The sequence below is a fragment of the Lithobates pipiens genome, unplaced genomic scaffold (assembly GCF_037356315.1).
Source record: "Lithobates pipiens isolate NorthernLeopardFrog02 unplaced genomic scaffold, aLitPip1_a1.2 Scaffold_23, whole genome shotgun sequence".
NCBI classification, from domain to species: Eukaryota; Metazoa; Chordata; class Amphibia; order Anura; family Ranidae; genus Lithobates; species Lithobates pipiens.
Window position 1 is genome coordinate 85940012 of NW_027507785.1, and position 12236 is coordinate 85952247.

Consider the following 12236-nt stretch of genomic DNA (forward strand, 5'->3'; position numbering starts at 1 on the left):
CCTTGTCCATGATAGACGAAACACTCATATAATGCTGGGAAACTGAATCAGTGTTCCGTCTATCACGGACGAGGAGGAGGCGGGGGGCTTTGCTACAGTGGACGGCCGCCGAACAGACTGCATGGCACAGCGGGATACCCCCGCTGTTTTGGCTATAAAAAAAAGGTACAGCTACCGATGGGCACAGATGATACAGGTGGGCACAGTGAGGCTTCAGAGACACAGATGATACAGGTGAGCACAGTGAGGCTGCACACGCACTGCCGGATTATCCGCCGAAATGCAAGTCCGGCGGTAAGATTGGAGTGCAAAACTACTTTCTAAGTCCGCCGTACTTTTAGGTAAAAAAAGTTCTTTTCTTAAATTTAAAAATCAATATTTTTTGCTAAAAAAATCACTTGGAACACACACACACATACATATACATATATATATATATATATATATAAATTTTAGCAGAGACCCTAGGGAATAAAATGGCAATTGCAATATTTTATGTCACACTGTATTTGCCTAGCAGTCTTTCAAATGCAATTTTTTGGGAAGAAATACACCTCAATAAATAAAAAATAAAAAATGAAACAGTAAAGTTAGCACAGTTTTTTTTGTTTTAAATGTGAAAGATGATGTTACGCCGCGAGAATCGCGAGAGAATCATGATCTATCTTCTAAGCAAAAAAATCGTGATTCTCACTTTAGCCAGAGTCATGCAGCTCTAGCAGAGTGCATTAAGAATAAAATAAACAACAAGCATCTGCCTTTACGATGACTTTAAGCTTTGACAATAAAACCTGGAAGCCGATTGGTTTCTATGCAGAGCTGCACCAGATTTTGCACTCTCCAGTTTTGGTAAACCTCCCCCCTAGAGAGAAATACACAGACGGTGCATGACATGAGGACATTGTACTTTCTAGGCCCAGCTCTCTCTAACACAACAATGTTTGAGATAAATCAAAGGTCACCCTGCATATAGAATGAAAGCAGTGAAGGTCAGTGGAGGAGAGGAGCCCGGCTCACTGCTGTATTGTTCACAAGATACTGATACAAAGACAGGATAGAGTACGGTGTATAGACACTCCAATCCTCTGCAAACAAGGCCTTGTTCACTACCCCAACACTTCATATTCCCGATGCGCGCCTGCTGTTCCATGTACTTGTATGGGAAAGTATCCTATTCTCTTTGTGTTACTTGTTATGTGAAATCTCTGGTGTTCCTGCCAGACCCTCTGCTTTCCTATTAAAAACTGACCATACTAAGCAGGGGAGCACAGTGTGGTCAGTTCTCTAGCTATGATGGGAACTCAGCCTGCTCCCCTTCAATGATTTGACTTGTCCTAACACCCCCCCCCCCCCCCCCAGAGCCTTACACTGGGATCCTCCTCCTCCAACTGATGTCACCCGCTGTTTGCAAGGTGGGGGAAGCCATGGCGGTGGCCCAGAGTACCGCACGCAGTTTTAGGCAGTTTCTCTAGTGTCGGTCTGTTATATTTTAATATCAGGGATTGGCACCTATTGTATACCTGTGAGTCTTGTTAGACATAAGTGATACATTCTAACATGAATGGGACTGCTTGCATGCATATGCACAAAACACTGGTGCATCCCCTGCAGGCAAACAGCCCTTCACACGGGTCACGGTGTACACCCATGTGAATGAGGTCTAAGGCTTCTACAAACACTTGAATAAACACAATTTCTGGACGTATGGCTCTAGAAATTGTTGGTTCGAATCCCAACCATGACACTACCTGCCTGGAGTTTGCATGTTCTCTCTATGCCTGTGTGGGTTTCCTCCGGGTACTCCAGTTTCCTCCCAAACTCCAAAGACACAATGGTAGGTTAATTGGCTCCTGTCTATATTGCCCCTAGTATGTATGAATTAGGGACTATAGATTGTAAGCTCCTTGAGGGCAAGGACTGATGTAAATGTACAAAATATATATATATATATATATATATATATATATATATATATATATATATATATATATATATATATATATATATATATGTAAATCTCCGGTGCTTTAGAATGCATTACAAACTTTTTTTCGGGAAAAACTCTGCAGCCAGGAGGAAAGGCGGCCAAACTTCCCATGTGCACCTAAATCTAAACTGCAGGAAGACTATGGGGGCCAAAAAACACACGACGTCCCACCAAAAGCAGCGCCTTCACCTAATCCCGAGTCACAAGGCTGTGTACGGATGTGAATGGTCCCCGTAGATGGGGTATGGTATGCTTCTTGTAGCACAGCTGTGACCGGGGTCACTTATCTGGTTATGGGCCGCCCCTACCTGCACCCACATGGACTATGCCAGTGTTTCTCAACTCCGGCCCTCAAGTACCTCCAACAGGTCATGTTTTCAGGCTTTTCATTATTTTGCACAGGTGATTTGATCCATTTCACTGCCTTAGCAATTACCACAGCTCTTTCATCGGAGGGAAATCCTGAAAACATGACCTGTGGGGTGGTTGATACTAGAGCTGCACGATTCTGGCTAAAATGAGAATCACGATTTTTTTTGCCATTTTATTCCCTAGGGTCTCTGCTAAAATATATATATATATACACACACACACACACACACACACACACACACACACACACACGTTTGGGGGTTCCAGGTAATTTTCTAGCACAAACTATTGATTTTAACTTAAGAAATAAGTGTCAGAAAAAGATATAGACTTGAAGTGGTTAAACTTCCTGCATTTACAGTTGCTGAAAACTTTTTTTTTTTTAACACAGAAGTGTATCTCTTTTATCTAAGAAGGAAGATTTAGTTAAAATGTTTCATATTAAAAACTTGGCGGACTGCCCAGATGTTTTCTTTTGACAGCTGAGTGAGCAGATAAGTCTCTCCACTTGTTATATGAAAGAATCGACAAACTCTGCAATAGAGATCATCAGAGGGGTTGAATCGAGATTGTGATTTTTTTTTTTTTTTTAATGATTAATTGTGCAGCTCTAGGGGGTACTTGAGAAACATTGCACTATGGGACCCGCATTGTACTTGATGATGTCATCATGTGACCACCGGGGAAGGGGGGAGGGGTAGCAGACACACAGATGAAAGGTGCAAGGTGGGTATTACACTTATCCATGAGAGCAGATGAGAGTTTAACCCTTCCAGGGGACTTCTGAAGGGGAGATCCGGACAATTCCCGGAGTTGGGCTTTAATAAAACGTGATGCTGGAATATAACCGATTACCACCCGCCGGCCATCAAATGAGGGCTGGGCGGCGCTGCACTCATTCTGGGTGGACGTCGTATGACGGCCTCCCAGAACAACCGGGCCGCGCATCACGCGATCACTGGTGTGGTGTGTCAGTCTGACACACTGCTACACCGATCTCGATAAAGAGAGACAGAGGTTCTTTACAACGTGATCAGCCGTGTCCAATCACTGCTGATCACGATGTAAACAGGAAGAGTCGGCGATCGGCTTTTCCTCACTCGCGTCCGACAGATGTGAGTAGAGGAGAGCCAATCGGCTGCTCTCCTGGCGGTGTGGTGGGGGGGTCTATGCTGATTGTTTATCAGCACAGCCCCCCCTCGGTTGCCACCACACTGGACCACCAGGGAAATGTCAATCAGTGCGCAGGCAGCTGCAAATCACTGCCTATCTCCAATGCCTGCCAGTGCCATCAGTGCTGCATAAGTGCCCATCAGTGTCACCTACCAGTGTCATTCGTCAGTGCCAGCTCATTGGTTACGCTTAACCAGTGCCCACCAATGAAGGAGAAAACATACTTATTTACAACATTTTATAAACAGAAACAAAAGAACATTTTTTCTTTTTTTTTTCACATTTTTTCTTTTCTTTTTTTCTGTTTGGGTGCAGTGTAGCATGACCGCGCAATTGTCATTTAAACAGCGACAGCGCTGAAAACTGTCGGGAAGGAAGGGGGTGTAAATGCCTGGTGTTGAAGTAGTTAAAGAGCTTTTCATAATGTTCTTATTTGAAACAAAACTTTAAAAAATTATAAATATATATATAAACACTAATAATAATAATCATCACAGGAAGGTCATTGGTGGGCATGAGATCCATTTACAGACACGTCCTCAGTTCCTGGAGAGATGTGACACCTGTGCTGGTGACCTGTCACACCCCTCCCCCACACTCCTAGAAGTCACAGTCCCCTCCAGGGACAGCCCTTTGGGGGTCACAGCTGTCCAGTGTCACCAACCCTGCTCACTGCTCCCAGTCCCCGGCTGCAGACACTCTCCTCCCCCCGGTGCCCCTCACCTTCTGTCTGCCCAGCAGAGAGCTCTTGGCTGTGATAGTCCTCAGCACTTGTCCTGCCATGGAGGCCGCCATGTCTAAACCGGAAGTGCTGCACAAGCTCCACATGGCCAGACACAGCCAGCCTGGAACGTCCTTGCCGGCCGGACACGCCCTCTCTCGCGCGCGATTGGCTGTTTCCCTCCAGCTGTCAGGACGCCCCTCCCACAGGCGCTGCACAACTTTCTCCCAGTGATGAAAACTTTGTGATGTTTCTGGTGATACAAACCAATGTCACATTGTTATATCACCTCCGGACTGGTGATAGCAGAGGAGGATGTGACGGTGTCATCCTCCGATCTTCAACACGTGTCTTCTGCTTATATAGTGTGTATATCTTATATTATAGCCATGCAGATCTGTCTGGATACTAACTGCATTGGTTTTTAGGTTTGGTGTCAAATTATGTCATTTTAGTATCTATAAAAGCGATTGCACAATCAGATTGTATAATGTGTGACCGGCTGTAGTATAGCTGGCCACACATTATACAATCTGATTGTGCAATCTCTTCTCCAGATACTAGAATGACATAATATGAGACCAAACCTAAACAACCAATGCAGCTAGTATCCAATCAGACAGATCCTTGCACTACAGCCATGGCCAAAAGTTTTGAGAATGATATAAATATTAATATTTGCAAAATCTGCTGTGTTTTTAGATCTTTTTGTCGGATGATAGTGAAGTATCATTACAAGCATTTCATACGTGTCAGAGGATTTTATTAACAATTACATTTAAGTGGTTGTATAGTCATTTTTATGACTTTTACCAACAGGAAAGCCTATAATAAGGCTTACCTGTAGGTAAAAAAAATATTCCCCTCGCAATGCACCACTGACTGCAGGGATTGGGATTCTCGGCTGAAAGTTCGGCACCTGCCGGACCCTGCTGGAGGGAAATCTCCTGCACGCATGCGCGGGAGTGATGATATCGCGGCTCCAGCCACTCACAGCGTCGGAGCCGTGATACCCGGAAGAAACGCAGAGGGAACATGTCAGCTCCCTCGGCGTGGATCGGGCCAGATGTCGGGGCCTCGTTCTAAGGTAAGTATTTAATAATGAGCTAGTATGCGGTGCATACTAGCTCATTATGCCTTTTCCTTTACAGGTGAGGAAGAAAAAAAAAAACTTCAGCGGGTATACAACCGCTTTAAAGCGGAGTTCCGGACAATTTTTTAATTTTTTTTTGTTATAGGTAAAAATACGTCTGATATAGTCAGGGCTCGTGCATTTACATTAACCACTTCAGACGTGTGATTAGTTTCATACAAATTGAAAATTCGTACGAATTTCCGTAAATTTGTACATTCGAGAGGATCCGAAATACGAATTGCTATGCTTCCGAATTTTGTACGAAATACGAAATTTAATTTACAAATTTCAGATCCAAATTACGTTACAGCGGAAACGTGACTGGTGTTTTGTTGACTAATCAGAGGTTTTCTTCTGCTGCGGAGTGAGGGTTGGGAAAATGACCTTTTTTAATATGGGAGTGGGAGACTGGTACTGGTAGTCGATGGGAAATTCAGAATCGGACAAAATAAGAATTTTCATTAATTACGATTATTCGTTATGATGAAGTTAAAAACCCAGGAAGTCAGCACAGCACAGGGATGGTGGGAGTCCCTCATAATGATAAATTCATCATAACGAACTTTCATAATTGTTACGAAAATTTTACGAACCTAACAAAAATTTGTATTTCGTATGAATCCAAACTGAATTTCGGTCAGACCAATTTTCAGCTTTCAGTGCTCTCACATTTTGAATGACAATTACTCATGCAACACTGTACCTATAGGACATTTTTCAAAGAACAAAACTAAAAGTCTGCTGTATTCTAAGCACCTGCCTTAACAGTGTGAAACGCGTTAGCAGTTTTTATCCCTGCTCTATAGATCTACATTAAATAAAGGAATTATTTTCATTGGAGTACGGCCATCTGGACTTTTTAGTTTTGTCATTCAAAATGTGAGCGCACCAAAAGCTGAAAATTGGTCTGGTTAGGAAGGGGGTTTAAGTGTCTAGTGGGTAGTCATGTGCGCAGTCAATAAATTTGTTTTTTTTTCGTTATGTTCCGTTTCGTATTAGCCATTAATTTGTATTTTGTAATTCATGTCCAAAATTCAATTTGGATTCGTATAAATAATTTTTTTTTATACAAAGTTGTTAATTTATACAATATATCTAACACACAGCATGTATATAGCAAAAATTACACCCCAAAATAGTTTCTCCTACTCCTCCTGAGTACGGCGATACCACATGTGGGAGATTTTTCCACAGCCTGGCCATATACAGAGGTCCAACATGCAGGGAGCACCGTCAGGTGTTCTAGGGGCATACATTTTAAATCTAATTTGACTACCTATTACACTTTTGTGAGGCACTGTAGTGGCATGGATGTGGCATGGATAAGAACTGATGTGGCATGGATGAGCGTGAATGGGAATGGATGAGCTGTGGATGGGGATGGCTGAGCATGGTTGATCCATGAATGTGAATGGTTGGGTATGGCTGAGTATGGATGGGATGACTATGCATGAATGAGTATGACTCAGTATGACTGGGTATGGCTGAGTATGGCTGGGTGTGGATGAGTATAGCTGGGTATGGCTGGGATGACTGAGCCTGAATGAGTATGGCTGAGTATGGTTGGGTATGGATGGGATGACTGAGCATGAACGAGTATGGCTGAGTATGGATGGGATGACTCAGCATGAATTAGTATGATTGAATATGGCTGGGTATGGCTGAGTATGGCTAGGTATGGCTTAGTATGGATGGCATGCGTGGGGTGGCTGAGCATGGAAGGCTGAGCACGGATGACATGCATGGGATGGCTGAGCATGGATGGCATGCATGGGATGGCTGAGCATGGATGGCATGCATGGGATGGCTGAGCATGGATGGCATGCATGGGATGGCTGAGCATGGATGGCATGCATGGGATGGCTTAGCATGGGTGGCATGCATGGGATGGCTGAGCATGGATAACATGCATGGGATGGCTGAGTATGGATGGCTGAGCATGAATGGCATGCATGGGATGGCTAAGTATGGATGGCATGCATGGGATGGTTGAGTATGGATGGCATGCATGGTATGGCTGAGCATGGATGGCATGCATGTGATGCCTGAGTATGGATGGTATGCATGGGATGGCTGAGCATGGATGGCATGCATGGGATGGCTGAGCATGGATAGATTGATGAGTCCCTAAAGTGTCTCAGAGCAGCGCTGTGGGCACTACACATACAGCCCACAGTGCTGCTGCACCCGATCTCTCCCCTTTCCCCTAACACTGTACTGATCGGTACAGAGAGGGGAGAGAGGAACCAGACATGATGCCAGTTTGTTTACAAGTGATCACTAGGTAAATGGCCGACGTGTACAGCTATTTACCTTGATCCGGATATTCCCGGGTGTGCACCCCAGGGATTCTGGGAGGACTTCAATGTATGCCCTCGCGGTTGTTAAGTGGTTAAAGTGATTGTAAAGTCTTGTTTTTTTTTCCTTTAAAAATACCAAACATGTTATACTTACCTGTTCTGTTGCAATGGTTTTGCACAGGACAGCCCAGCTTGCTATGGGAGCACCCGAGCTGAGTCACAGCTCCCTGTGTCCATTCAGACATGGAGCCCCGACCCGGCCCCGCCCCCTCTCTACCCTGATTGGTTAGCTGACTATGATTGGCTGCTGCTGCTGTGTTTCAGCCAATCAGGAGGGAGAATCTCGGATGGCTGAGACACTAGTGGACATCACTGGACAGAGAGGGGCATCAGGTAAGTGTTAATGGGGCTGAGGGGGGCTCGCGTGTCTCTCCTCCCCATCTAAGGGCTACAGTGGAAGGGGCTGATGTCAAAGTGAGGTCTCTGCCCCTCCCGCTGTAGCCCATAAATCAGAGTAGGGGAGCAGCCCGGAGTCACGTGACCAGCCTGAATATAGCTCAAAAAAGGTATTTATCAGCATTGTTAAAAAAACAAAACACACTGTTTGTTATAGCTGCATAATGATCCGTATAAAGTGTGTTATGGCTGCATATGATCTGCCGAGTTTAGACTCCCTGCTTCCCAGGGAACCTGAACCCGGCGGACCATGCAGGAGTAGGGAATCAGGACCTTCTGGCGGATGAGCCAGTTTATGATAAGCCTTCTTATATCTTACTTGTTGTATATGCTTTTAACCATTGTTTTAATAAACCCCCTGTGATACTGCACCCCCTCCTTCCTTTTTGTGTTTGTTTGCAGAGCTGGCTCAACTCTGAGGATAGCAGCCCCACAGTGCATCGCTAACTTGTGCCCAGGCATCAGAGACCCATATAGATCACAGATCATAACTACCCCAGCAGCTACTACTGCATATTTTGCCAGGACTACTATCCAGCATATACGCCCAGGCACCTGATCTTATGACTTCTCATTCTTGCATAATCAATGCTTGGAGTTTGTCAGAATTGAAATTTTTATTTTTGTTCACCCGCCTCTTTAGGATTGACTACAAGTTCTCAATGGGATTACGGTCTTGGCAGTTTCCTGATCACTGTGATGCAGAGGTGGAGGAGACGCAGGGTAAGCCACCGCCCGCTGCCTGGAGGAAGTGCCGCCTGCGACCTAGATGGGGTAAGCGTGGGGCTGTTGTTGACCGACAGGGGGAGGGGTTTTGGGTGACCCGACCGACTGGGGGCGCATTGTGGTTGCATTGTTTGCCACCCCCCCAAAAAAATATTCCATCAGCCGCCACTGGTGGAACCACAGCATTGCAGCAGGGCACACAAGCACCCAGAAACCCGGTCTGACCAGCGTACTTATATGAGCTTGTTGAATAACACATTCAAACACCATTGGCATAATACGGAGGGCTAACCTTCCCTTTACAGCTATAACAGCCTCCACTCTTCTGAGAAGGCTTTCCACACAAGTTGTCTGTGGGAGTTTGTGCCCATTTAGCCATAAAGAGTATTTGTGAGATTAGGTACTGAAAGAAAGATCTGAATCACGATCATGGTCCCTGGTCAATTCAAATGTGTTCAGTAGAGTTGAGGTCAGGACCTCAATAAGCAAAGTGACATGTTCAAAGTGAAGTGGAACTTCAGGAATTGACTTATATTGGTCCAGCTGGCATTATGTAATTAGGCATGTCTTATATCTGGAGGGCCACTGGGGATGCAGAAAACCACCGCAGTAGCCCACACTACATACAGCGATAGCTGCGACCTTCCAGGTCCTGCACACTGACCGCATGGGGTTACTCACTTGTCACTGCTGCCATTCATAAAACACCTTGTGTTTTTTTTAACTGAATACAAAGTGTATTCACCTTGGGCTAGGGTAGATTGTGACATCATCAGGAGCGGACTAACCATTGGGCCACTCGTGCACTGCCCGAGGGCCCCATGCCACTAGGGGGCCCCATCAGGGTTGCCAGCCTCAGTAAAACCAGGGACAGTATGTAAAAAATTGTGTTTTTTTTTTACATCTGTCTCTGAAATGTCCCTTACCAACATCCCTTTGGTCTAAAAATCCAGAGATTATAGCTGCCCCACCTCTCCAGTACCTTCTCAGCAAATAGAAACGTCTGTGTATACTGTGTGATTGTATACTGTGTGTGTTTGTGTATACTGTGTGGCCCCATAATCTCCTATTGCCTGGGGGCCCCATGAGTTGTCAGTCCGCCCCTGGACATCATCCACCCCTCCGATGCCAACAAACGCCAGTACAGCATTTGTAACTACTGACCAAATCCTTAAACCCAATCCCAGACAAAACTTAAAGCTTCTATGAGGCTATTATATTTCTATGTCCCTTCTCTGAGATCTACTTTCTTTTCCCATCTGAATGGCAGTGTCACAGGGACAAGAAATGATGGCTAGGCACGTGCGATTCGTTTCGTTACGAAATTCTGACAACATTTTTGTTGCATTCAAATCTCTGAATCACAATAGTAGCAAATTTGAACTAATCCAAAATAAATTATAACGAAAACAACAAATTCATTTGTATTGATTTGTTTTATTCAGATGACATGATGCATTGGTTTGGACTCTTTGTTAAGGTTTGAAGCATTCAAAATAATGTAACAACATACCGTATTTATCGGCGTATAACACGCGCCGGCGTATAACACGCACCCCAAGTTTAGGAGGGAATTTTAAGGAAAAAAACTTTTAGGGGGGAAGTTTAAGGGAAAAAAAAACTTACATTTATATGCCCATCAGTGTCCATCTGCAGCCTTGTCCACCATTGCAGCCTTGTCATGCAGCCTTATGCAGCCTTGTCCACCATTGCAGCCTTGTCATGCAGCCTTATGCAGCCTTGTCCACCATTGCAGCCTTATGCAGCCTTGTCCACCATTGCAGCCTTATGCAGCCTTGTCCACCATTGCAGCCTTCTCTATTTTATTTGCCCCTTTTTTATTTTTTTAAAATGCCGCCGCCGAGATACAGAGCCAGATGTGTATCTCGGCGGCGCGCGGTAGTTCTCAGCGGCCTTCAGCTGCCTTCGGCTCTTCTCGGCAGCTTTCGGCCGTTCTCGGCAGCTTTCGGCCGCCGAGAACGGCCGAAGGTGGCCGGAAGCCGCCAAGAACGGCCGAAGGTGGGCGAAAGCCGCCGATAATGGCCGAAAGCTGCCTTGAAGAGCCGAAGGCGGCTGAAAGCTGCACAGAGGCTCAGAACTGCAGGGGATCGACATATAACACGCACCCGCGATTTTCCCCTGCTTTTAAGGGGAAAAAGTGCGTATTATACGCTGATAAATACGGTAAAAAATGATCCAAATTGATTCGGATCCTTTCATTTTTGTTCACATGAAAGCGGCGTGGTAGTCCTTGACCTTTGGATAATCAGACAATTCTTTTTGCATTATTATTTTTAATTATAAAAAATGTGTTACATAGGAAATGGAAATATATTGCAATAAATACTTTAAGGCAGGTTTTTTTTTTTCCATCAAGGCACCCTTTAGAACTGTGCAGTCCCAGTCTGAGGGCTCGTTCACACCAGGAGGTGCATCCGAGCACACGCTTTTTTCATTTTTTTTTTACCATTAAATGTTTATTGGATTTTCTCCAAGACAAATAATAATACAAAGAGATGTAATAAGAGAATTTACAAATAATAAGAAAGTAGAGGAATGAAAATACAAAATCATATGAATATGCACACATGTTTGTCAGATGGTGAGTATACTCTTGGCACTGTGAACGTTGTTTATATGATAGAAGCTATGCAGTAATAAACGTTGCTATTAGGTATCATAAGCTTTTATATTTGGATGTCTAAATTACCCAATTATTTTCAAAGGTTGCGCATTTGTGAGAGTTTATTGCTAACATACATTCAAATGTGTACTGTTGTTGATGCTTTTTTTCATGTTTACGCATGTCGCATTTTTTAATGAGCACAAACATACACTCATTTGCTAGATGAGTTTCATTAAGAAATAATGACACCCACATGCAACTGTAAAGGGCAGCCCATTTTCATGCAGTACAGGAAAACATGCAATTTTGCACGTTACCGCACTGCACCTGGTGTGACGAAGCCCTAAAATGTAGTCTGTGTGGCAGAGCTAGATTGTAATTCTCCTCCCACCAAATTCCCCCTTCTAGCACAAATCTGCCCTCCTAGCACCAACCCATATTCCCCCTTCTAGCATAAATTCCCCACCAAATTCCCCCTCCTAGAACAGCCTCTCTCCCTTATTCCTTCTCTTAGCACAACCCCCCCCCCCCAAATCCCCCTCCTAGCACAAATCTCCAACCAAATTGCCCCTACTAGCACAACCTCCCCTCCAAATTCCTGCTCGTAGCACAAACCCCCCTGCTCCCAATCCCAACTCCTAGCACAAACCCCGCTCCACCCCCCCCCCCCAATCCCAGCTCCTAGCACAATCCACTTAAACCCCCCCCCCCCCCAATCCCCCTCCTAGCACACATCTCTA

The 12236-nt window shown here is 44.8% G+C and overlaps 1 protein-coding gene across 1 annotated transcript in view; it reads right to left on the reverse strand.

The window, feature by feature from the left end:
- The window catches only part of SUCLG2 (succinate-CoA ligase GDP-forming subunit beta), a 326616-nt gene extending 322204 nt beyond the window's left edge, over nt 1–4412 (reverse strand). Inside the window, exon 1 of the mRNA XM_077451973.1 lies at nt 4256–4412. Within this exon, the coding sequence (XP_077308099.1) occupies nt 4256–4360 (105 nt within the window). The 5' untranslated portion in view covers nt 4361–4412. The remainder of the gene's footprint in view (nt 1–4255) is intronic.
- Nucleotides 4413–12236: the final 7824 nt, after the last annotated feature.